Raw genomic sequence first — 27,092 nt, 5'->3', positions numbered from 1 at the left:
CCAAGTTGATCTTGGTGTGAATCTGAATGGTGACTTTCGGCAGGCTACGCAATCACATAGACCATCACAGCTGAGTGCAGTCCTGGTCTCATTCAATACCTACGTATGCGTACTTTCCAGCAGGATATTGGTCAGGAATGGGAATGTTGGCTGACTTTTTTTTATTCTTCCTCTTCCCTAACCTAGAGGCACTGTGGCCAATTGGATTGTGCATACCACAGCTTCAACTGAGATTAGATAATTCCATACAGACCAGGAATTTAAACCTGGAACTTTCTGTATGACGCTATCATATCAGGCAATTATGTTTGTGCACTAAAGTGTTTGTGAACTCCAAAACCACACCTGGTTGCAGATGCCTTATGATGTGTAATGCACTTAAGTTTGAACAACTGTGATTTGTGATGTAATTCAAACCCTTGTGTGACCCCTAGTCAGCTTTAAATAATGAACCTATCCCATTAAATCCTACTGTATTTACTAGCAGAAGTGCATTTGCATGTTCTAATGTATAAAAGACCATTGGAGTAAACCTGCATTTTTGGATTGCTGACATGTCTAATGCCTTTAAAGGGAATTATAATTGCTTTGAGAAGGGTAGAAGTCATTACATGATGTGTTTGATAAGTGAGAAACAAGTTTTCCTGACAATTATAGGGGTGTGGTAATAAGTCATTTTGACCACATAAATAATTTAACTGGAAACTTCTTTAGTTTTTAAATAAATTGAAATATTTGCCGATAGATGTCTAGACTAATAGGAGTAATTCCATGAGGGAGTATGGGTTGGAAGTAAGGCAACACATTCTCCAACCGGCATTTACAGCCTGGGAGTGTATGTATATGTGTGTATGTGTATGTGTATACATATATGTATGTGTATACATAAATTGTTGGTCATGAGTAATGAGATCATTCTCACCAGTGAAATATAAATAAGTATTTCACAACTTTCCCTTAACACATTCTATTGATAACACAAATGTGTGAAATAGCTTATTAAAGTAGTAACGTCATTAACCACTAACATTGATTGAACTGCTGTGATGTCAATAGCTTTTATAAATTAGAATGATTTTTTTAAACTGTGGGCTGTGTCCTTGCAGCCTTCCTCTACTATCCGACTAAAAAACAAGGACATATAAGGTAGCCAAACTTAATGGGAGGATAGAAGGTTGGGAAGTCTTCAAAAGACAGCAAAAAGTAACTAAAGGATTGATTAAGAAAGGGAAGATAGATTATGAAAATAAATTAGCAAAAAATATAAAAACAGATAGCAAGAGTTTCTACAGTTATATAAAAAGAAAAAGGGTCGCTAAGGCAAACGTAGGTCCCTTGGAGGATGAGACCGGGAAATTAATGGTGGGAAACATGGAGATGGCAAAAATGCTGAACAAATATTTTGTTTCAGTCTTTACGGTAGAGGACACTAAGAATATCCCAACACTGGACAAACAGGGGGCTCTAGGGGGGGGAGGAGCTAAATACGATTAAAATCACTAAGGAATTGGTACTCAGTAAATTAATGGGACTCAAGGCGGATAAATTCCCTAATGGCTTACATCTTAGGGTCTTGAGGGAAGTGGCAGTAGGGATTGTGGATGCTTTGGTAGTAATTTTCCAAAATTCTCTGGACTCGGCAAGGGTCCCGGCAGATTGGAAAACTGCTAATGTAACACCCTTATTTAAAAAGGGTAGTAGGCAGAAGGCTGGAAATTATAGACCAGTTAGCCTAATATCTGTGGTGGGTAAAATTTTGGAGTCTATTATTAAGGAGACAGTAGCAGAACATTTGGATAAACATAATTTAATAGGACAAAGTCAGCATGGCTTTATGAAGGGGAAGTCATGTCTGACAAATTTGCTTGAGTTCTTTGAGGACATAACGTACAGGGTGGATAAAGGGGAACCAGTGGACATAGTGTATTTAGACTTCCAGAAGGCATTCGACAAGGTGCCACATAAAAGATTATTGCTCAAGATAAAGAATCACTGGATTGGGGGTAATATTCTGGCATGGGTGGAGGATTGGTTATCTAACAGGAAGCAGAGAGTTGGGATAAATGGTTCATTCTCGGACTGGCATCCAGTAGCCAGTGGTGTTCCGCAGGGGTCGGTGCTGGGTCCCCAACTCTTTACAATCTATATTAACGATTTGGAGGAGGGGACCGAGTGTAACGTATCAAAGTTTGCAGATGATACAAAGATGGGAGGGAAAGTAGAGAGTGAGGAGGACATAAAAAACCTACAAGGGGATATAGACAGGCTGGGTGAGTGGGCGGAGATTTGGCAGATGCAATACAATATTGGAAAATGTGAGGTTATGCACTTTGGCAGGAAAAATCAGAGAGCAAGTTATTATCTTAATGGCGAGAAACTGGAAAGTACTGCAGTACAAAGGGATCTGGGGGTCCTAGTGCAAGAAAATCAAAAAGTTAGTATGCAGGTGCAGCAGGTGATCAAGAAAGCCAACGGAATGTTGGCTTTTATTGCAAGGGGGATAGAATATAAAAACAGGGAGGTATTGCTGCAGTTATATAAGGTATTGGTGAGACCGCACCTGGAATACTGCATACAGTTTTGGTGTCCATACTTAAAAGACATACGTGCTCTCGAGGCAGTACAAAGAAGGTTCACTCAGCTAATCCCGGGGATGAGGGGGTGGACATATGAGGAGAGGTTGAGTAGATTGGGCTCTACTCATTGGAGTTCAGAAGAATGAGAGGCGATCTTATTGAAACATATAAGATTGTGAAGGGGCTTGATCGGATTGGTGAAACTAGAACTAGGGGGCATAATCTTAGAATAAGGGGCTGCTCTTTCAAAATTGAGATGAGGAGAAACTTCTTCACTCAGAGGGTAGTAGGTCTGTGGAATTTTCTGCCCCAGGAAGCTGTGGAAGCTACATCATTAAATAAATTTAAAACAGAAATAGACAGTTTCCTAGAAGTAAAGGGAATTAGGGGTTATGGGGAGCGGGCAGGAAATTGGACATGAATTTAGATTTGAGGTTAGGATCAGATCAGCCATGACCTTATTGAATGGTGGAGCAGGCTCGAGGGGCCGATTGGCCTACTCCTGCTCCTATTTCTTATGTTCTTATGTATCCATTTGAGTGACATACTTCCCAGGGCATGTTCATACTCCTTCACATCAGCTTTCAGTCTCCAGTCCCACCAAGCACCAATAGCCCTCTGTTGCTCAGTTCTCTTATGCAGCATTTTTGTATGTCTCAAAGCCTCTGCACGGCCTGCCGCCTTCGCCCCCCTCCCAAATAGGTCCACCTTGCAACCTCTCTACTTGAGGGCCTGTCTCCACAGCAGCTTGCAACATGAACTCTGAGACTCATCTGGTAATGACAACCACTGAACAAATTCCTTACCTTTTGAAAAAATGGCATGGGGTTATTTTATGCTCACACCAATCATAAGTTAAGAATTCAAGATGGATAGACCATTGGCATGTGTCATGAGGTGAACCACCATCTTTGAGCTCTGTGGCTGTAATGTATTCTATAAAACTGAATAACGTTGTGGTGTCACTAACGCTTCTGATAGAATAGTGCAGCTATCAGCATATAGATTTTTATTTTTAATAGTTAAAATGATAAGTGTATATCATCAATGCAGCACTACCAGATGCAGATTTTTGAAAAAGTAAATCTGGACTTGCCTTCTGTTGGATTCTGCAACTTATTATGAGCCTTAAGCATAGAATTCCTGGAAGGAGGGAATGCCTTGCTAAATAACTCTGATACTTTTACACCAATTCAGTATCGTTGTCAAAAATCAAATGAACTAGCTTTGTTTGGTGGAGAGAGAAGAGGAAGTTCATGATATCCCACAGGTTTTAGACTATTTTAGGAGCTAATATTACGAATACTTTATGTATTTACCAAAGTTCATTTGCACGCTTGTAGATTTTCTTACAAAAACAAACTAGATTTGTTAAAAATTCAGTATGTGGTGGATTGCTAGGAAGTGTTAGAAAACTTGTATAACACCAGTGGGAGGTACTTTCCTCCCATTTGAGAGGGTCTTTGACATTTCCCTCAACATTCCAGAGCTGCAGTGCTGTCTCATAGTGAGAGTTGATAGGAAGGAGTCCTGAAGGGACCTCTCTGAAGGCTCGAAAGTTCTTGATGTAAGCTAATTTATGCATCAATATATTTGCTTCGAATGCTGAATTTCACAATGTCATTCTGTTTTACAGTTGATGTTTTTAAACAAATCACCATTCCATCTGTGTTTATTGGGGAAGCATCAGCTAAATACCTTCTGGAAGAATTTAGCTACTTAAGGGGGTAAGTACTGAGCTGTATATTAATTTTTGCTAAATCCTTGCATCATATTTTAATCAGTGATTTTAAACTAAGGCCCCAAACTAAATTGCTAAGTCAAAAAGTTTTCACATTCCAAATAACAAATCTTGTTAAAACAGTTAAGTCATTAAATTGAGCTATATCTCTCCATTGCAATGCTTCTTTACTGTAGTCAGTATTCTTCTGAACTTTCTTCTTCTTCCTAAGTTTCAAATATGTCTACCTACACAGTAATCCTCCCCTCTGCATCCTCACTATATAGGAATCAAGACTCGTTGCTTTGTCTCCTGCACTGTCATTCTTTGATAGGACCTCAAAACTACAATCTGTAGGCTTTTAAACTCCAGCTTGGCATCATCTAATCACGGCCTCCCCTTTTCTGCCCATACTCGTTTCAACTTTGGTGTCCAGCATTGTGGGTCAAATCCGTTAAACCTTGCTTTCTTATGGGGGTGGGGGGATGGTGAACAATGAGGCTTAAGTCTTTAAGATACAACAGTGAGTTTTATTTATAATGCTCCCCTTGCTTTCTATACAATTGCTATCTTCTGGCAATATACTGGAAATTAACCATGGATTGATAAAAGTATATACTATGCAAATTTTTGTACTATACAAGTTATCAATTAGGCCACAATTAAAATATTATGTCCCGTTTTGAGGCCTTACTTTTAGGAAATGATGTCAAGGATGTGAAGTGGACACAGAACAGATTTACTAAGATATTTTTGGATATGAGGTTTTAGTTAATAAGAGAGACTAGAGAAACTGAACACTTCACTAGAACAGAGAAGGTTAAGAAGGTGTTCAAAATTGAAGTTTTGATGAGGGTAAATAGGGAAAAAACATTTTCACATTTTGGTTAGTCAGTCACTAGAGGGCATAAAGTTAAGATCATTAGCAAAAGACAAAAAGGAGTGGTTAGGAGAATTTTTTTTAACAGATAGTTAAGATATGGAATACTTCTCCAGAAATGGTGGTGCAAGCATAAGAACATAACATAAGAAATAGAAACTGGATTAGGCCAGCCATTCAATAAGATCATGGCTGATCTTCGATCTCAACTCCACTTTCCAGCCCGATCCTCATATCCCTTAATTCCCCTAGAGTTCCAAAATCTATCTATCTCAGCCTTGAATACACTCAACAACTGAGCATCCACAGCACTCTAGGGTAGAGAATTCCAAAGATTCACAACCCTCTGAGTGAAGAAATTCCTCCTTATCTCCGTCTTAAATAGCCGACCCCTTATTCTGAGACTATGCCCCCCTAGTTCTAGACTCTCCAGCCAGGGGAAAAAAACTCTGTGTCTACCCTGTGAAGCCCCATCAGAACCTTATGTTTCAATTAAATCACCTCTCGTTCTTCTAAACTCGAGAGTATAGTCCCATTCTACTCAATCTCTCATAGGACAACCCTCTCATCCCAGGATGAGAGCAGAAACCATAACACCTACCATCTCCATCTGAGAAGATAGACATGCAATCTTATACGAGCACCCCGCCAATGACACTCTGCCGCGAGCTATGTAGAAGTATGTGACAGTGAATCAGAATGATTTTCCCTCACTTGATCCCTGTCATTTTACGCTCCCCCACAGCTGTTAGCTGTGTCTGGAAACTCACTATCTGTGCAAAAACATGCATGTGGGCACCCAGTGTAGGATTCCACAGTAATAGTATGTTGGAGCTCTGCTAGTCCTCTGCCCTTTATATTGCGACGGTTTTCAAACTTTTGTGTGAGGGACGCACTGCAAATACTGGCACATTCCCTGGGAATTCTGTTCTAACTTTGAAAAAAGTGTCAGCTACTCGAGGGAAAATAGCACTTTTATTGCAGAATTTTTTTTTATTAGTATACAGAAATCTGATGAACTATAGACTGAGATTCTGTCTGGACCCCCTAGAGTCCAGGGACCTCTGTTTGAAAACCTATGATTTATTGAGTATTTGAATAGAGATTATGCCAGTGACAATACCATATTTAATTAATAAAGGAATGAGGTTGCACATTCCTATTAACAACATGTACAGGTTTCTTCATCTTCCTTAAAATAATGTCTATCTAGCCTTTGACCCTTCTACTCCAATGGTAGTGGAGACTGATGTTAGGGTGCTGTCCATCTGAGTGCTTATCACTTGAAAAATGATGCGGCTTACTACACTTTAATCCTCAGTTCAATACACATTCAAGTTCCTTTCCAAAATCGTCATCCTTGCCACTGTTGCTGTGTTTTATTCAAGCATCTGCATGTTGAGCAATACTGGCTCCATTTGGAAAATGTTGAAGTGCAACAAAATAAGAAGGTAGTGCAGTAGTGAATGTTTACTGTGCTATTCCCTTGCATCTTCTATTGAGTACGGAGTTCTAGGGCAAAACACACACATACTTTGCATGTGATCTCAGGCAAAGTTGATCTGATGTTGCATTGCAGAAGTAATGCTGCATTATTTTAAGTACAGACCCTTTTACTTCACAGTACTGTTTATAGATAATTGGATTTTGTTCCTGTGACATTTAAACTGCTTTTTGAATTATTTGCATAATCTTCTATGTACACATCTTTCACAGGAATTTTGGTGCGTCTTCCTCACATTTCCAGTTTGGAAGCTTTCATAGTAATTTGTCACTGAACATTTTTTTAAAGGTAGCATGTGCATTTAATTTATGAATATTTAGTAAATTGCATGAAGTTAGATCAAAGACTTTGATAGGTTGCCCAATTACACAATCCCCATTAAAATGAATGTGGATGAATTCCATATTCCAACCCTAAAGTTGCAAACACTACATTTCCTTTGCTTATGCTATTGCTTTAGATTAGCTTAGGAACAATAGATCGAAGCACTGAAATAGTGCAGTACTTTGTTTTCATTTGGCGTTATATTTTTTTCCTTGCAAAGTGATGGATTCCCTGTCTGATTTGAGAAATGGTGGCTCTTGCAGTAGTCTTTGTTAGATGAGGTGGCTGAATGCAGAGAAAATAATCAAGTTGCAAGGCAAAGTGATCTGCAGCTGAAGAGTTGGTGCATATGAATGTATATGTATATGGTAGACACATCAGGGACAAGAAGTTCACAGAAAATGAATTGGGTGCACAACCCCATAAGTAGTGCAAGTGAAATGAGTTCTGTCGGCCACGACACCAGCGATTTATTGCATGTAGACAGTCAATCCCTGGCTTCTAATCTACTTTATAACTTGTTTTGGTTTAATTTTGTTTTCTCAGAGTTTTAATTAATTTTTACTCTTTTTTTTAAACTGTCTTCAGGTAAACTAATGGAACAGATTTGGTGAATTAACATCTATGACCTCATGTGAAGTGTCCTGAAGTCAATTGATTAAAAAGAATTGAAATACAGCAAACAGTAATACTCCTTGACTCCTTGATACCATATGTTAAGACTGAAAGGAGGAGGTTATTTATATCAAACTTATTTCTAATACATACAAAACCAGTATATATTTTTTTAATGAATACGAAGCGGCTACATAAGAACATAAGAAATAGGAGCAGGAGCAGGCCATCCAGCCCCTCGAGCCTGCTCCACCATTCAACAAGATCATGGCTCATCTTCTACCTCAACGCCATTTTCCTGCACCGTCCTCATATCCCTTGATGCCTTTAATATCTAGCAATCCATTGATCTCTGTTTTGAATGTACTCGATGACTCAGCCTCCACAGCCCTCTGGGGTAGAGAATTCCAAAGATTCACCAGACACCGAGTGAAGAAATTTCTCCTCATCTCAGTCCTAAATGGCCTACCGTTTATTCAGAGACTGTGACCCCTGGTTCTAGATTCCCCAGCCAGGGGAAACATCCTCCTTGCATCTGCCCTGTCGAGCCCTGTAAGAATTTTATGTTTCAATGAGATCACCTCTCGTTCTTCTAAACTCTAGAGAATACAGGCCTAATCTACTCAATCTCTCCTCATATGGCAATCCTGCCATCCCAGGAATCAGTCTGGTGAACGTTTTGTTGCACTCCCTCCATGGCAAGTATATCCTTAGGGAAGGAGACCAAAATTGTACACAATACTCCAGGTGCAGTCTCACCAAGTCCCTATATAATTGCAAATGTAAGGAATCTTACAACACCAGGTTATAGTCCAACAGTTGGACTGTTGACTATAACCTGGTGTTGTAAGATTCCTTACATTTGTACACCCCAGTCCATCACCGGCATCTCCACATCATATAATTGCAGTAAGACATCTTTACTCCTGTACTCCAATCCTCTTGTAATAAAGGCCAACATACTATTTGCCTTCCTAATTGCTTGCTGCACCTGCATGTTAGCTAGTTCATGGGCAGGGGGAAGGAATTAAACCACTCCTGACCCAATGAGATTGTTGTCTCACTGGAGGAATTAAACACTTTTCCCAGTTGTATAACCTAAATGCATGTTTTTTTTTAAATGGCGTACATACGTTTTTTATGTGCTTTGTTTTGTTCCCCTCCCCCTTCCCACTCCTCATTGAAGGAAGATTCCACGGCCACCAAGTGCTGCAGACTCATTGACCGTGGCATGGCATCCATGATAGCCAAGCTGATCCTGTCCTCGCCAGACATATATACATACCCATTTCCAGCAGGGGTTGCTGGATGGAGATCAGGAACTGGAATATTGGCAAATTTAAACCCCCAACCCCACACCTTCCCTAATCTAAGGGATGCTGAAGCCATATGGTATGCCCCTACCCCTACTCTGATTGTGTTCAGCCAACAATAAGTTATGGTTATGTATGAAATAATAGCAATTAAACATTATACAGTTAAGCAGATGGAACCGTAATGTCACTCTTGTTAATGAGCTCTAATAATTAAATGAAATTTAAGATTGGCATTTGTACGGCATGGCAAGTTTATATGAATACTCCTGAATTAATTGCAGAAATCCATCATTTTATCAGCTACCATCAATTTCGAAGTGAGGGAGAAAAAAACAAAAATTCATGATGCAGTACAACACCTGAGATTCCTGACCAGATTTGAGACTTTTTTTTTCTTTTGCTCTCATTATAGGAACAGAAATTGAAGTCAGCTGGGCTTTGATAGCTGCAGCAGCATTGAATAGTCTGTTTTTTATTTTGGCAAACCACTGCACACTCTGATTCTCAGATGAGCACATGATAAGTAACACATTGTTGAAATATGCATTACTAAACCATTTCCTGGCTTGTTTTCTTTTGTTTTTAAAAGAAAAATAGTGAGGTTGTGCCAGAAATTGCAGTCGATAAATAGATGACTGCCTTTACATCAAGAGAACAAATGATTGTCAGAAACTTTTTTTTCCCTCCAGAAAGGCCAGTTGAACTTTAAAGTGAAAATTGAGCCAACATTGAATGAGCTGAATTTGGCAAATTCTAGTAGACATTAATAAAGTGTGATTGGATGTTCTAGACTTACCCAAAATAGCTAACAGTAAAGTCTGGTTGTTGAATAATAAATACATATGAACAATTGCAATCAAATATGAGCAAATTTTGGAACAATCAAAACTTCAAAAATACCACTTTTTTTACACACATGGTTTCCTTATTGTGGCACCGCAAGATAGAGCAGTGCAGCAGATTCCTAGTTGGCCACTCACGTGGCACGAGTGCATGCCTCTCAACTATCCCATTTTAATCAGGATAGCTTGACGTTAAACAGCATCATGGCGAAAAAGTAAGTGGATTTTTCCAGCAAAATAATTGAATTTGCTTGTTATTTAAAAATAGCTCCTGCCCAATCATCAGCCTAAATGCCACCATTTCAACATCAGAAAGTGGTGAATTAGGAAACTGTTGGCTTAGCAATTGGCAATCCCTGTTAAAGTAATATATTGGCCATCATCAGCACTAAAAATAAGGATGAAGCCAGCTGATTCTTATTTATTCAAATTTGCTATGCTTCCTTATTTGTTGGAAATGCTCTGACATTTAATGTGACCATTTAATATGCATTTGTTTGTTTCTTATTTCAGCTATTAACCAAGTCACTAGCTTCCTTTACACATTAGGTTGCAATATTTTTTGTGGTGTTATTTTTTCTTTTAAATCAAGAAAGGATCTGGAATGCACTGCCCGAGGTGGTGGTGGAGGCAGATTCAATCGTGGTCTTCAAAAGGGAACTGGATAAGTACTTGAGGAAAAAATTTGCAGGGCTGTGGGGGAGTGGGACTAGCTGGATTGGCCTTGCATAGAGCCGGCAAGGACTCGATGGGCCGAATGGCCTCCTTCCGTGCTGTAACCTTTATGATAAAAAGTAAAATTTAAATTCTGTTCTGAAATATGACTGACTTGAAACGCTATGGTTGCTTTCAAAACAAAACCAAAAAAAATCCCCAAATCATAAGGTTCATCACAATTACACTTGCAGGTTTTAGGTGCTGGGCTGTCACAATTACATCACAGTCTAGCTCCAGTGCAGTCACCATGACATCAGACTTGGTGCTGCCACATGTTCACTACCTTGTTGCATCAGGACAAACGGTCACAATGGACTCAGTTCATAAATACCAGTTCATAAAATCTGGGCTTCCCTTTTCTTGCACAGCTGTTGTACGTGTCAACCTGTGCTGCCTGCATCACTGCTAATGTAACAATGTAATCGACAAACCAATATGATGATCATTGTTGTTATGTGTATTCTCGCAGCATTTCTGGAATTATGCTTTGATGGCCATCATCAGTTGCGGTATCGTAACTATCTGCAAACATTCTTTGTTATTGTGTTTCTTCACAGTGGCCATATAGTGATACTGCCTGATTTTAGCCTTCCACTGGAGTACTATCTAATTCCATTCCTCATCATAGTGGGAATCTGTTTAATTCTGATTGCTGTTTTTATGGTACGTATTAAATTTATGCTTAAATGTATAATTGCATTGTGAAAATGCCATAACGTTAAGATGTTGCAGCACTTGAGCTGTGTTTTGAATGTGTACGGTAATGAATAGCTTAACTGTATCTGCTATGATTCTCTGCTTGGGTTTGCTGCCTGTTGATTGCCTCGCCTGTACCGAGGGAATAACTAATCTGTGCATTTATGTTGTTGGCAAAACTGCAAACATAGCACGTATCTGTACCTATTCTGATCAGGTATCAAAAGCACTATTTGTATATGTGTTTGCAGTTTATAAAAAAAATTCTTGTGATCTTTCAAGACCGTATTGGGAACTTGAATATATATTCCACATTTTTCCTTGCATCCAGTAACCGCATTAAACAGTTACAGTGCTTCTTCCATGCAACATTCTCTGTTAGATTGAGAATGTGAAATAAGTCTCAACCTGCCACTCAATACACCAGCAGTATGATAGTTTAATTTTGCAAACCATCTCTTTGAACAGAGCTGAAAGAATAGCATCAATTAGCATGAAGTTTTGAGCTGTGGGCTTTTGCCTTCTGAGAACTCAGTTGAGTGCCTGAAGACATGATGCTTGGGACACTTAACAGCCATCAATAAGTAGAGGCTTCAGTTCCATCAGTCTGAGCTGGATTAATCTTGGGTTCCAGAAGTGGAAGAACTGCTGGAATGCATTGTGCTACCCCAATAGAGTTACCCACCCACCCCCATCCCCAAAATACCTTTTTAGGGGTAAGCATGATATTGAGCATGAAATGCTGCACAAATCCAAATTGGCTGCTTTTGTCGAGGTTGAGATGCACCATAGAGAATATCGATTGTTGCGAGTGACCTGAAATGGGTATACGTCACAGTACGTTCTTTCAGTCCAGCGCATGGCTTTACTGATTTCTTACTGAATATTGTGGATTTCTCAAGACACATTGAACTCAAAACGCTGATACCATTTGCATTCCTCTGAGCAGGAACACAATTGCAAAAATCAAAAGGATTCTCTCTTCAGGAAGGAAAAGTATGTTCAGAGTGATTGAAAAAAAAATTATTTTGTCTACATATTGTCATAGTAGGTACAGCACAGGAGGAGGCCATTCAGCCTGTCGTGCCTGTGCCGGCTCTTTGAAAGAGCTAGCCAATTAGTCCCGTTCCCCTGTTCTTTCCCCATAGCCCTGTAATTTTTTTTCCTTCAAGTATTTATCCAATTCCCTTTTTGAAAGTTACAATTGAATCCTTTCAGGCAGCGCATTCCAGATCATTACAACTCGCTGCGTAAAAAATGTTTCCTCATGTCTCCTCTGGCTCTTTTGCCGATCACCTTAAATCTGTGTCCTCTGGTTACCAACCCTTCTGCAACTGGAAACAGTTTCTCCTTATTTACTCTGTCTCAAAGATTCATGATTTTGAACACCTCTAAAATCTCCCCTTATCTTTTTCTGTTCTAAGGAGAACAATTCCAGCTCCTCTAGTCTCTCCACATAACTGAAGTCCCTCATCCCTAGCACCATTCTTGTAAATCTCTTCTGCACCCTCTCTAAGGCCTTGATGTCCTTCCTAAAGTGTGGTGCCCAGAATTGGACACAATACTCCAGCTGAGGCCTAACCAATGTTTTATAAAGATTTAGTATAACTTGCTTGCTTTTGTATTCTATGCCTCTTAATAAAGCCCAGGATCCCATATGCTTTTTTAACAGCCTTCTCATCTTATCCTGCCACCTTCAAAGATTTGTGTATGAGCACCCCCAGGTCTCTCTGTTCTTGCACCCCCTTTAAAGTAGTACCATTTAGTTTATATTGCCTCTCCTCATTCTTCCGACCAAAATGCATCACTTCACACTTCTCTGCATTAAATTTCATGTGCCATGTGTCTGCCTATTTCACCAATCTGTCTATGTCCTCCTGAAGTCTGTTACTATCCTCCACATTGTTTACTACATTTGAGTTTTGTCTCATCTGCAAACTTTGAAATTCTACCCTCAATACCCAAGTCCAAGTCATTAATATATATATCAAAAAGAGCAGTTGTCCTAATACTGACCTCTGGGGAACACCACTGTACACTTCCCTCCAGTCTAAAAAACAACCGTTCACCACTACTCTCTGCTTTCTGTCCCCTAGCCAATGTTGTATCCACGCTGCCATCAAAGTAGATTTTCTGTGATCAGGACTCCCATGCTTATCCATTCCTAAACCAAACAGATTCCCTTCTATCTTTTTTTATGTGTAGGTTATTACAGTCATTCAGGGGCCAATTTAAAATCTTTTCAGGCTCCTGTTTTCTGTGAATGAGATCCTGTTACCTTGGATTATGATTGTAAACAATTTTACAACACCAAGTTATAGTCCAGCAATTTTATTTTAAATTCACAAGCTTTCGGAGGCTTCCTCCTTCGTCACCTGACGAAGGAGGAAGCCTCCGAAAGCTTGTGAATTTAAAATAAAATTGCTGGACTATAACTTGGTGTTGTAAAATTGTTTACAATTGTCAACCCCAGTCCATCACCGGCATCTCCACATCATGACTTGGATTATGAAGTTACTCTTAAGTGTTTGACAGAAATAAGGGACTACGGTTATCTTTTTCCCCCTAAAGGAGATGTGTCAAATAGGGGATGAGGAGAGAGCCACCTAGTTTAATGCCTCTTATTTCAGCCATGTTGTATCACCTTTTTAGTCAGTTTGGCTCTTTGTTAGCACCGTCACCTCTGAATTGGAAGGTCATTGGTTCAAGCCCTACTCCAAGACATCAGCACATAATCTAGGCAGACAGTTCAATTTCGTACTAGGAGAGTGCTGTATCGCTGGGAGGTACTGACTTTCAGATTGTTTGCCTGCTCAGGTGGATGTAAAAGAATCCATAACACTATTCGAAGAAGGGGAGTTCTTTCTGTGTCCTAGCTAACAATTATCCCTCAACCAACACCACTGAAAACAGAATAACTGATCATTATCTCATGACTGTTGAGGGACCTTGCTATGCTTAAATTGGCTGCTACATTTGCCTGCATAACTATGACTGTACTTCTAAAAGAAATTAATTGGCTGTGAAGTGCTTTGGGGCATCCTGAGGATATGCAAGATGCTATGTAAATGCTGGTTGTCTTATAGACCAAGTCCAACATTACAGTGGACAGAGATTTTTTTTCAGGGGTACTGCCCCTTGTATGTAAATATTAGAATACAGTGTTAATCTGCTAAAACAGTCTTTGGGGATGCTTAGCTAAAACATGCTAAGTGTATGGTGGGTAGGCTGTGATTTTGTAGATTGTGTTCTTCCTCCGATGTAATGTAGGCAGATGTGGCAACCAGTTTGCGCACAGCAAGATCCCACTAACAGCAATGAGATAATCTGTTATTGGTGGTGTTGATTGAAGGATAAATGTTAACTAGGGCACCGGGTGAACTTCCCTGCTATTCATCAAAAAGTGCCATGGGATATTTTATGTTCACCTGAGAAGGTTCATGGGACCTCAATGTCTCAACCAAAAGAACAGTGGCCGGCTATTTCATTTCTCTCGGTCTCAGCCAAAGGTTCCAATATTAATGCAACCAAGACTGTAGTCTAATCTCAAGAATCAGATAACTGTTGTAAACTGCTCATTCTTTGTTCTTTTGGTTGTTGATGTGATCTGAACCCCTTGATTAGATTACACCCTTGCAATCATTCTCATGCACCCATTTACTCCAATGAGATCTGTACTTTTTGATTAGATTACTTACCTAGTAATCATTACTGGGTATCTATAGAATAATGAAAACCTGGAAATGATAACAAAGTAGCAACCCAATCAAGGGGTTCAGATGATTTATTTATTAATCTGTATATATAACTTGCATGAATCTCTGGATAGATTATAATCACCTCCAGGTATCCACTATTCCATATATAATTGACATATTAGATTTTTTTTTAATATAAAAAGGCAGATTTCTGTGCTCTGAAGATAGTCAAAGTCGTCATAGCTGATTTAAAAAGAAACTTGAATCTGTGCCAAGTGTTCATTGGAGCTTCTGATTTTAGCTTCATAATTTGAGGGGCTTAGGTTTACCATTTAATGGGTTAGTCGTCTCAGCTGAACTGATGCAAAACCCTGAACTGAGACTTATTTATTTGTTCCTTGAATTATTTTCCTAATGCAATTGTTAAAAACTTAATTTTGAATTTAATCTTGGATTCTTGAAATCCAGGTTTAGCACAGGATGTTCTGTTTTAGACATTGAATTAATATTTCAAATTGTAGCTAGGGCTTAATGCATCTCACTTAATGACATAATCGTCAGTGTGTATAAAACTAATATTTTACAATTTGTTTTTTTTTTAGGGTTGTGCACCTTTTGGGCTTTATTGAAGTCAAAGAATTGGAAATCAAGTTTAAATTTACTATATAAATTAACAATTGTCTCGTAAAGGACCCTAGGATGAACTTTTGGTGCACCAGCCAGATATTATTCCTTACAAAAATTTAAAGAATGCTTTAGGCTTCCCTGATTTTTTTTTTAAAAAGCTTACTAATGTCCAAGATGGCGACCAACAAATTGAGTCAACTAATTTTTGTATTAAACCAAGTTCACTTTCCTATTCTTCCCACTATGGTCTCCACACACCACTGTCTGGCCCAGAGGACAGACAAGTGACCCATCAATGCTGCTTCATAACCAGCAGCTAAGAGGTGCATTTGAGTGACATAGGTGACTCAACCACTGATTTTTCCCTTAGCTTCCACTTGACACCTCCCTAATGACTGGCTAGGATCAGGGATCCTGATTGAGGATCCCTGCATACTCCCTCTCTTGGGCATGGTACTTTGGCAGACAATCCCATTGGGCTGCTTCCATGAAGAGTACCCTTTTAAAATATTTGGACTATAGCAGTGTACTTGACCTGCCTTGTACCATATTCAGTATTTACATTCTTGCCAGCAATGCACTGTGCAAATCCACTTTCATATCTTTTATATAAAAAAAACTGTAAAAATATTAATGCTTGGAATGCACTAGTGCAAGTTTCATATTAGTTACTGGATGCTCTTGTCAGTGTAATGAAGTATTTCTTCAGTCAGACTAAAGTGAATATTTGGGCTTTGGTGTTGCACCATATGTAAAATTTAATATAGCTAAAATATACATAAGTTGTGTAGTGGAATTTCCTGGCTTGGTGAGAGTGTACTCTTGAGGAACAGTGTGCAAAAATGATGGTGTTGATAGTTGAACTGATCTTTTCATGGAACTAAGAACAGGAGTTAATGTACTTTTGAGCCAAAGAAAGCCACATGACATTGGACTTATTGTTAACTGTGTAAAATAATTTCCAATCTTTTGTATACTCTGTTCTTAAAGGGAAATTATGTTCACTGGAATTGCTGCCTAGTTCTAAATATTTTAAATCTTGTGTTTGCTAGTGACAGTGTCACCCCTTGCTCTTGTTCTCATCATTTGTAATTGCTGCTTAGAGGCAACCTGGAACCAGACATTTTGTGCAGAATTTCTCCCTGTTGCAGTGTCGTGATGTTCTGCTCCAGTAATATTGTGGTTGAGTCTTGCTTAAAGTCACTGGCTGGGTTTTCTGCTTGAGCACTCATGATTTTCTCCCCATTTTAATGGACAGGAAAATCAGGCTGGAGAGCTCATGGCGGAAAACCCCAGCCATTGTCCCTCTTCATGATGTCACAGGTGGGGGAAGGGGTGCTGTACAAATATCTGTTCCAGGGCTGCTGTAACCCACCTTAATAGCATAAAATATGGTGACTTGAGAATTATTACAATATTTACATTTATTTGGCCATTTAGTACTAACAGCTGCTTTCATTTTTTATGTTAATCAGGACCTTAAGGAAAAGACTTGCATTTATAGTGTGCTTTTCACGACCTCAGAATGACCCAAAACTCTTTTCAGCCAGAGACTTTCTTTTGAAGTGTAGTCACTGTTGTAATGTAGGAAATGCGACAGCCAACTTGCACACAGCAAGGTCCCACAAACAACAGTGAGATAATGACCAGATAATTTTGTTTTTTTGTTAGTGATGTTGAGGGATAATATTGGCCAGGACACCGGGGACAACTCTTCGAAATAGTGCCGTTGGATCTTTAATGTCTACCTGAGTTTAATTGGAAATGGTACACTGGGACAGGAGGAGCTGCTCCTCTAAACATCCAGTTAACTCGTACCGTTGGGGAAGAGCTGGAAAACATTTTTCTGCAATTGCCCATTTTCTGCGACATGTCTGGCCTGGGGATTGCTTGATTCAGATACTAAATGCCAAAATGGAAAAGTGTTCCATTTCCTAGCACTAACGTCCTTCAATTTTGGTGTAAAAACAGCAGTGTATAGCATAAATAGAAGTATATAGATTTAACTTTTTAAAAAAAAATTTGTGGTAAGTGTCAGCCATGGATCAGTGGTAGCACTCTCGCATCTGAGTCAGAAGTCCCACTCCAGAGACTTGAGCACATAATCTAGGCTGACACTCCAATGCAGTACTGAGGGAGTACTGCACTGTCAGTGGTGCCGTCCATTGGATGAGACGTTAAACCTAGGTCCTATCTGCCCTCTCAGGTGGACATTAAAGGTCCCATGGCACTGCACTATTCGAAGAAGAGCAGGGGAGTTCTCCCAATGTCCTGGCCAATATTTTTCCCTCAGCCAATATCACTAAACAGATTATCTGGTCATTTATTTTGTTGCTGTTTGTGGGACCTTGTGTGCAAATTGGCTGCCACGTTTCCTACATTACAACAGTGACTACATTTCAAAAGTGCTTCATTGGCTGTAAATCACTTTGGGATGTCCTGAGATTGCAAAAGGCGCTATATAAATGGAAGACTTTTTCTTTGAATATGGATGCCATTTGAGATTTACTGGTCGACAAGATGGGATTATTTCCTCATATAATATAAGAGAGGATAAAAATCTTTTGTTTTGGAGTATACATTCTAGAATAAACTAATTTTTCAAAATCAGCTCACTATTTTACTCACTTTCCAGATTTCAAAGTTTATTCAAGATAGACACAGGGCAAGAAGGAACAGGTTGCGTAAAGATCAGCTGAGAAAACTTCCAGTACACAAATTCAAAAAGGGTAAGTGATTCTTGTTTATAAAATAATACTTCAGCTACATTGAAGTCAGTAACAAAACGTGTAGTGTTTTTTTCACACATACTATTTACTGTACTGTGAAATTGTTTTTCTATTTTCACTCATTGGAAAAAAATATCTAATTTAAGCCTTTCCAAGTCAGGAAATCGACACAACGTGACCAATGACCTAATGCTGCTGAAGTGAGGCATTCAATGTGTGTTTGAATGTATGGGTTTGGTATTCTGTTGGTTAAGAGGAATTAAAATTGAGAAGAAGGCCTTTTGACTAGGTGATTTAAGTGAGAGGTGTAGAGACGATCAAAACACAGTAACAAATGCAGATTGATGAGGCTTAAAACAAGAATACATTTCTCTGGGAATTAGATGGATGTTTAGGACACAAAGGGATGGGCGGCGGGAAAAGCACGTTTGAGAACCGTGAGGAGAAGGCAGGAGGAGGCATGAGACAGATAGGGGCTCCCCCGATGATTCTGTAAACTTAGCCAATGAATAGCTGAGTCATGCAGCCAAGGACAGCCCGTTTGATCACCAATCCATGCCGAGCTAACTCATCTCAGTTGGGATGGGAGTAGGGAGTATTGCAATTGCAATTAAATCATGATCACTAATGCAAACCAACTACAGTTGACCTCAGTTCCTGCGCCTTAGGAAGGCAAAAATAGGCCAGGTTTCACACTGCAGACTGCTATTCAGGCCACCCTGCTTATGGACATTGGATGAGGACAGGATTGGAGTCGTTTTTGATGCTTCCACTGCATCTGAATATCATCTTGTTATTTACTGTTGGGCTCACGTGAAAAATGGTCACCATACAAGGCACAGTGTCTGACTGCATCCTAGTAAGGACTCAATGCCTATGAGAGGAGAGAAAAGAAAAGTAGCAAGGAAAAGGGAAATAAAATGAACTATCAAGGGCAGGCGGCAAGAAAGCTTTGGATTGATTGTGACGACAGTAAAAGGGCAGGGGATGATGGGTGTCATCATATGATAGTTATGGGTGGGAATGATGCAAAGGAGAGGATGAGAGTCCACACTGTCTTAGGATCAGGCAGGAATGAGTGTGACATGAGGGACCAGTGAAAAAATAAAAGATGACTGAGAGTAAGGTGTAAATGGTCTGTATCATTTTGATAGCAAATGTCGCATGTTTCTATCTTTATACATATTGATTTACATCGTGCCTTAGTGGCATCAAGCATTCGCTAAAATCAATGCAGTCTGTGTAATTCATTAAGTACTTGTTTGAAATTTCAAATGTCTTGCATACTTATATAGTCATCTCTTTGTACTTCATCTTAGAATCTTTTGTTTTGATGTACGTTGGTTTGCCTTAGTGGTCGTGATTTAATTTTGGGTAACAGGACTTCAAATTAAGAACATCAACTATGTTCCAAATAGATCAAGTTTTCACATTAGCTGTTGCAATGTACTAAATATTAATTTGGCCACGAATGCAAGTGGTTTGTTGGTCTGTGATGTCACAAGCCTGCTTTATGATGTAGGACCAAGCCTTTATGGCTTCTGGAACAGACAAATTTATTTGTGATGTCCTGAGGCAGTTGCTAGGAGATTGTGAAGTGATGTCATTGCAATTATGTTGAAACATTGCCACTGAACTTTTAAAAGCCACTAGTGCACAAGTATTTTCACCAGGCATGTGAATGTCCAGTTCACAAATTCGCCTTTAACGTCTGTGCCTCAACTGTTCAAAGTAGGAGATTTTCTAATTTGCTTCTTTGATATTTAACAATACGGATTTGACTAGAAACAAAGTATTAATAATTGTTTGAATATTTTAAGTAAAGTGCTGTATGCATCCATGTTTGACATTAATTTGCACTGTCAAGTGGTGATGTGAAGCAACGTGGCAATTTCTTCTGCACTCATTTTTATTTGTTTGCCTATTTGAGAGACTGTTGGAAATCAATCTACTTTGAGTCCCTAGGAGTACTCTAGAGTCGCCCAAGGCAGATAGTCTTGTATTTTTGTTCCCCCCCCACCCTTTAAGAACATAAGAAATAGGAACAAGAGTAGGCAATACGGTCCCTCGAGCCTGCTCCACCATTCAGTAAGATCATGGCTGATCTCCGACCTCAACTCCACTTTCCCGCCCGATCCTCCTGCCTCCCCTCCTTCATTCTGGGGAACATCTTGAATCTGTTTGGCACCTCACCTTAATGTCAAGACTAAGTTCAAACCTAGGCATGTGGTGAATCGGAACATGCCATCAGACCACTTAACATACTGGGTTTAATTTTTTGTAAAGGGACATGGTCCTTAATGAGAAAAATGTCACTACTGAATTATTTAGTACATAGTTTTCTAATACACATACACAGTTTCAATAGAATTCAGTTTTGACAATTTTTTATCGTGAGCTCGTTATTTTCGCATTTTCTGAAGCATTGTCCAGTGAGTTCTGTTTAGTTTACATTTTGTTGGCCATAAGAGCATTGAAATTTACAGATCTATGTATGTTAAGGTATTAAGATACCAACTTAAAATTAAATAATCTATCTTCCCCATACCTGGGTAAGATGTGGAGATGCCGGTGATGGACTGGGGTGGACAAATGTAAGGAATCTTACAACACCAGGTTATAGTCCAACAATTTTATTTTAAAATCACAAGCTTTCGGAGATTATCTCCTTCGTCAGGTGAGTGAGTGAATGAGAGGTTCTCAAATCGCATATCTTATATTAGGCTGGGACACCATCACACCCATCAAAGGTGTCGTTGGTGTTCAGACAGGTTAGCCACGGAAAACAGTAGGTCCCAGTATACTGAATACACAATGTGTCAAATTACACAGACAGAGAGAAAGAGACCCGAAAGGCAGAGAGAGAAAGAATTTCCAGTTGTATTAAAAACAGATAACTTTTTTTTCCTGCTGGTGGGGTTACGTGTAGCGTGACATGAACCCAAGATCCCGGTTGAGGCCGTCCTCATGGGTGTGAAACTTGGCTATCAATTTCTGCTCGACGATTTTGCGTTGTCGTGTGTCTCGAAGGCCGCCTTGGAGAACGCTTACCCGAAGATCAGTGGCTGAATGTCCTTGACTGCTAAAGTGTTCCCCGACTGGGAGGGAACCCTCCTGTCCGGCGATTGTTGCGCGGTATCCGTTCATCCGTTGTCGCAGTGTCTGCATGGTCTCGCCAATGTACCATGCTCCGGGGCATCCTTTCCTGCAACGTATGAGGTAGACAACGTTGGCCGAGTCACAGGAGTATGAACCATGTACCTGGTGGGTGGTGTCCTCTCGTGTGATGGTGGTATCTGTGTCGATGATCTGGCATGTCTTGCAGAGGTTGCCGTGGCAGGGTTGTGTGGTGCCGTGGATGCTGTTCTCCTGAAAGCTGGGTAATTTGCTGCGAACGGTGGTCTGTTTGAGGTTGGATGGCTGTTTGAAGGCGAGTGGGAGGCGTGGGGATGGTCTTAGCGAGGTGTTCGTCATCATCGATGACATGTTGAAGGCTGCGGAGAACATGGCGTAGTTTCTCCGCTCCGGGGAAGTACTGGACGACGAAGGGTACTCTGTTGGTTGCATCCCGTGTTTGTCTTCTGAGGAGGTCTATGCGATTCTTCGCTGTGGCCCGTCGGAACTGTCGATCGACAAGTCGAGCGTCATATCCCGTTCTTACGAGGGCGTCTTTCAGCGTCTGTAGGTGTCCATCGCTTTCCTCCTCGTCTGAGCAGATCCTGTGTATTCGCAGGGCCTGTCCATAGGGGATGGCCTCTTTGACGTGGTTAGGGTGGAAGCTGGAAAAGTGGAGCATCGTGAGGTTGTCCGTGGGCTTGCGGTAGAGTGAGGTGCTGAGGTGCCCGTCTTTGATGGAGATTTGTGTGTCCAAGAAAGAAACCGATTCTGAGGAGTAGTCCATGGTGAGCTTGATGGTGGGATGGAACTTGTTGATGTTATTGTGTAGTCTCTTCAGTGATTCTTCGCCGTGGGTCCATGGGAAGAAAATGTCGTCTATGTATCTGGTGTATAGCGTTGGTTGGAGGTCCTGTGCAGTGAAGAAGTCGTGCTCGAACTTGTGCATGAAAATGTTGGCGTATTGGGGTGCGAATTTGGTCCCCATGGCTGTTCCGTGTGCTTGGTTATCGAAGGTGAAGACATTGTGATCCAGGATGAAGCGGATGAGTTGTAGGATGGCGTCTGGAGATTGGCTGTTGTTGGTGTTGAGTACTGAGGCTGTTGCAGCGATGCCGTCATCGTGGGGGATACTGGTGTATAGTGCCGAGACGTCCATCGTGGTGAGAAGTGTTCCTGGTTCAACTGGTCCGTGGGTGCTGAGTTTTTGTAGGAAGTCTGTAGTGTCGCGACAGAAGCTGGGGGTTCCCTGTACGATGGGTTTCAGGATGCCCTTGACATATCCAGAGAGGTTCTCTCACAGGGTTCCGTTGCCTGATACGATAGGACGTCCGGGTGTGTTGGCTTTGTGTATCTTTGGGAGGCAGTAGAAGTCTCCCACGCGGGGAGTACGTGGGATGAGAGCACGTAGGATGCTTTGAAGGTCTGGATCGAAGGTCTTCATCAGTTTGTTGAGCTGGTGGGTGTGTTCTTTGGTCGGATCGGCGGGTAACCGTCTGCGGTAACCTCATACGTTGCAGGAAAGGATGCCCAGGAGCATGGTACATTGGCGAGACCATGCAGACACTGCGATAATGGATGAACGGACACCGCGCAACAATCGCCAGACAGGAGGGTTCCCTCCCAGTCGGGGAACACTTTAGCAGTCAAGGACATTCAGCCACCGATCTTCAGGTAAGCGTTCTCCAAGGCGGCCTTCGAGACACACGACAACGCAAAATCGTCGAGCAGAAATTGATAGCCAAGTTCCGCACCCATGAAGACGGCCTCAACCGGGATCTTGGATTCATGTCACGCTACACGTAACCCCACCAGCAGGACAAAAACGTTATCTGTTTTTAATATAACGGGTCATTTGCTGTCTTTCTCTTCCTTCCGGATGTTTCTATGTTTCTGCCTCTCTCTCTCTCTCTCTCTCTTTTTTTGGTTGTTTGTATATTCGGTGGTCCTGTAGGTAACACCTCTCTGTCTGAACACTTTGATTGCCTTGGCAACGGGCAGTTGGAAAGACCATCTGTAATCACCAGGTATTGTTCTGTGATTTATAAATGCGAAAGGTTCGAGGATTTTTTGACATTCACCTGAGGAAGGAGGAAGCCTCCGAAAGCATGTGATTTTCAAATAAAATTGTTGGACTATAACTTGGTGTTGTAAAATTGTTTACAATTGTCAACCCCAGTCCATCACCGGCATCTCCACATCATGTGTAATTTGACACATTGTGTATTCAGTATACTGGGACCTACTGTTTTCCGTGGCTAACCTGTCTGAACACCAACGACACCTTTGATGGGTGTGATGGTGTCCCAGCCTAATATAAGATATGCGATTTGAGAACCTCTCATTCACTCACTCACCTGACGAAGGAGATAATCTCCAAAAGCTTGTGATTTTAAAATAAAATTGTTGGACTATAACCTGGTGTTGTAAGATTCCTTACATTTACCTGGGTAAATAAGAGGTTGGAGGGCATGCTCTCTGTGTACACTGGTTATAATGCTACAGGTGACCTGTTGAGTCCCCCAAACAATTTAGTACTGTGGATAAATCTAAACCAGTACATTGTATAGTCCTTGTTTCTCGTGTTTTTAAAAAAACAGATTCTAAATGTGTGAGGAAATGCTACAGTTTCTTCAGCTGGTTCCATGTCTGATATTTCTTCCCCAAGAGATGAATATCCAAAAGGTGTAAAAAAAACTGCAGTGTTGGAAATATGAAACAAAAATAGAGAATGCTGGAAACACTCAGCAGGTCAGACAGCATCTGTGGAGAGAATGGACAAGTTAACATTTCAGGAATAGACATTTGAACAGCAATTGTGTGTGTGTGGGGGTCGGTCGTCACAGGGAGGTGAGAAATGGAAACCAGAAATTCCGGCAAAGTGGAACAGAATCCAGCAGCCTAGGAGATGAAAAGCCAAGCTGACACCAACAGTGCAGATCTCTTCTTTTCCCCCCGGGTGAAACGATGACACACACCATCCCGTAACATCAGCATCCCTTACCATGAAGAAAGTGCGAGCTATGTTAAGGCCTCAGCTTTGATGGTGGGATCATGTTGGAGGTGGTGGGGAAAGTCCTCCACATTTGCCAGTTAATCTTCCACTATTTCCACAACCTCTGACATAATCCCACCACCAAACACATCGTCCTCTTCCAGCTCTGGTTTCCAAAGTCGCGGTTCCCTGATTTACTCTTTCGTCACCTGATCTTACGCTATTATCTAGGGCCCTAAATACTCCTTTCATGCAAGACAGCAACTTACTTGTATTTCCTTCAACCTAGAATGCTGTATCCATTGCTCACAGTGTGGTCCCTCTCCATTGGCAGATTAGGTGACTGCTTTGCCAAAAACCTCCATTCTGTCCACCAATGGACCCTGTCATATACAGCTTCAGTGCCCCATCCCAGCCCTAACTGTGACCTCTCAATTTTTGGCCTTCTATACTCTTCCAATGAAGCTCAACACATGCTTGAGGATCAGCACCGTATCTTTTTACTAGGCATTTTATAGTTCTCTAGCCTTAATATTGGCCCAAAAATTGCTGGATAAAAAACGGAGAGTTCATGGCGCCCGCCATTAATAGTGCATTAAAAATCCAGTAAATTGTGGTGAGAAAGAGCTATGCCATGAGTTGCAAATTGCCACAAATTGCTGGACGATTTGTGCTGCTCAGCCATTAGGAACATAGGAACAGGAGGCGGCCATTCAGCCCCTCGTGCCTGCTCCGCCATTTGATAAGATCATGGCTGATTTGTGATCTAACTCCATATACCCGCCTTTGGCCCATATCCCTTAATACCTTTGATTGCCAAAAAGCTATCTATCTCAGATTTAAATTTAGCAATTGAGCTAGTATCAATTGCCTTTTGCGGAAGAGAGTTCCAAACTTCTACAACCCTTTGTGTGTAGAAATGTTTTCTAATCTCGCTCCTGAAAGGTCTGGCTCTAATTTTTAGACTGTGCCCCCTACTCCTAGAATCCCCAACCAGCGGAAATAGTTTCTCTCTATCCACCCTATCCGTTCCCCTTAATATCTTAAACTTCGATCAGATCACCTCTTAACCTTCGAAACTCCAGAGAATACAACCCCAATTTGTGTAATCTCGCCTCATAACTTAACCCTTGAAGTCCGGGTATCATTCTAGTAAACCTACGCTACACTCCCTCCAAAGCCAATATGTCCTTCCGAAGGTGCGGTGCCCAGAACTGCTCACAATACTCCAGGTGCGGTCTAACCAGGGTTTTGTATAGCTGCAGCATAACTTCTGCCCCCTTGTACTTTAGTCCTCTAGATATAAAGGCCAGCATTCCATTAGCCGCCTTGATTATTTTCGGCACCTGTTCGTGACACTTCAATGATCTATGTACCTGAGCCCCTAAGTCCCTTTGGACATCCACAGTTTTTAACTTTTTACCATTTAGAAAGTACCCTGTTCTATCCTTTTTTGATCCAAAGTGGATGACCTCACATTTGTCTACATTGAATTCCATTTGCCACAGTTTTGCCCTTTTACCTAATCTATCAATATTGCTTTGTAATTTTATGTTTTCGCCTACACTGCTTACAATGCCACCAATCTTTGTGTCATTGGCAAACTTAGATATGAGGCTTTCTATGCCTTCATCTAAGTCATTAATAAATATTGTGAATAATTGAGGGCCCAAGACAGATCCCTGCGGGACTCCACTAGTCACATCCTGCCAATGTGAGTACCTACCCATTATCCCTACTCTGTCGCCTTTTGTTCAGCCAACTTCCTAACCAAGTCTGTAATTTTCCCTCGATTCCATGGGCTTCTATCTTAGCTAACAGCCTCTTATGTGGGACCTTATCAAATGCCTTCTGGAAGTCCATATAAATAACATCCATTGACATTCCCCTGTCCACTACTTTAGTCACCTCTTCAAAAAAATTTAATCAAGTTTGTCAGGCACGACCTACCTTTCACAAATCTATGTTGGCTCTCTCTGATTAACTGAAAATTCTCGGTGTTCAGTCACCCTATCCTTAATTATAGACTCCAGCATTTTCCCCACAACAGATGTTAGGCTAACTGGTCTATAATTCCCTGGTTTCCCCCTCTCTCCTTTCTTAAAAAGCAGAGTGACATGTGCAAGTTTCCAATCCAGAGGGACAGTTCCTGAATCTAGAGAACTTTGAAAGATTATAGTTAGGGCATCTGCAATGTGCTCACCTACTTCCTTTTAAAACCCTGGGATGGAAACCATCTGGTCCTGGGGATTTGTCACTCTTTAGTGCTATTATTTTCTTCATTACTGTTGCTTTACTTATATTAATTTTATCGAGTCCCTGTCCCCGATTCAATATAGTTTTCTTGGGATTTCCGGCATGCTATCCTCTTTTTCTACTGTAAATACTGACTCAGTAATCGTTCAACATGTCCGCCATTTCCCCATTGTCAATGACAATATCCCTACTTTGTTTTTAAGGGGCCGACACTGCTCCTGACCACCCTCTTTTTTTTCCTAATGTAACTATAAAAGTTCTTCGTATTAGTTTTGATATCCCTTGCAAGTTTCTTTTCATACTCTCTTTTTGTCGCACTTACTCTCTATTTTGTGACCCTTTGTTGAACTTTGTATCTTTCCCATTCGCCAGGACCTGTGCCATTTTTTGCCTTTTTGTATGCCCTTTCCTTATGTCTTATACTGTCCCTTACCTCTTTTTAGTTGTCCATGGCTGTTTCTTTTGGCAAGTAGAGTTCTTGCC

The 27,092-nt window shown here is 40.8% G+C and overlaps 1 protein-coding gene across 1 annotated transcript in view; it reads left to right on the top strand.

Moving 5' to 3' along the window:
• LOC137331288 (E3 ubiquitin-protein ligase RNF13-like) overlaps positions 1-27,092 on the top strand; it is a 234,398-nt gene that overhangs the window by 137,797 nt on the left and 69,509 nt on the right. Inside the window, exons 6-8 of the mRNA XM_067994997.1 lie at positions 4,213-4,303; positions 11,052-11,157; positions 18,151-18,244. Of these exons, the coding sequence (XP_067851098.1) occupies positions 4,213-4,303; positions 11,052-11,157; positions 18,151-18,244 (291 nt within the window). The remainder of the gene's footprint in view (positions 1-4,212; positions 4,304-11,051; positions 11,158-18,150; positions 18,245-27,092) is intronic.

Source organism: Heptranchias perlo, chromosome 13 (assembly GCF_035084215.1).
Source record: "Heptranchias perlo isolate sHepPer1 chromosome 13, sHepPer1.hap1, whole genome shotgun sequence".
NCBI lineage: Eukaryota > Metazoa > Chordata > Chondrichthyes > Hexanchiformes > Hexanchidae > Heptranchias > Heptranchias perlo.
This window is presented reverse-complemented; position numbering and strand designations above follow the sequence as displayed.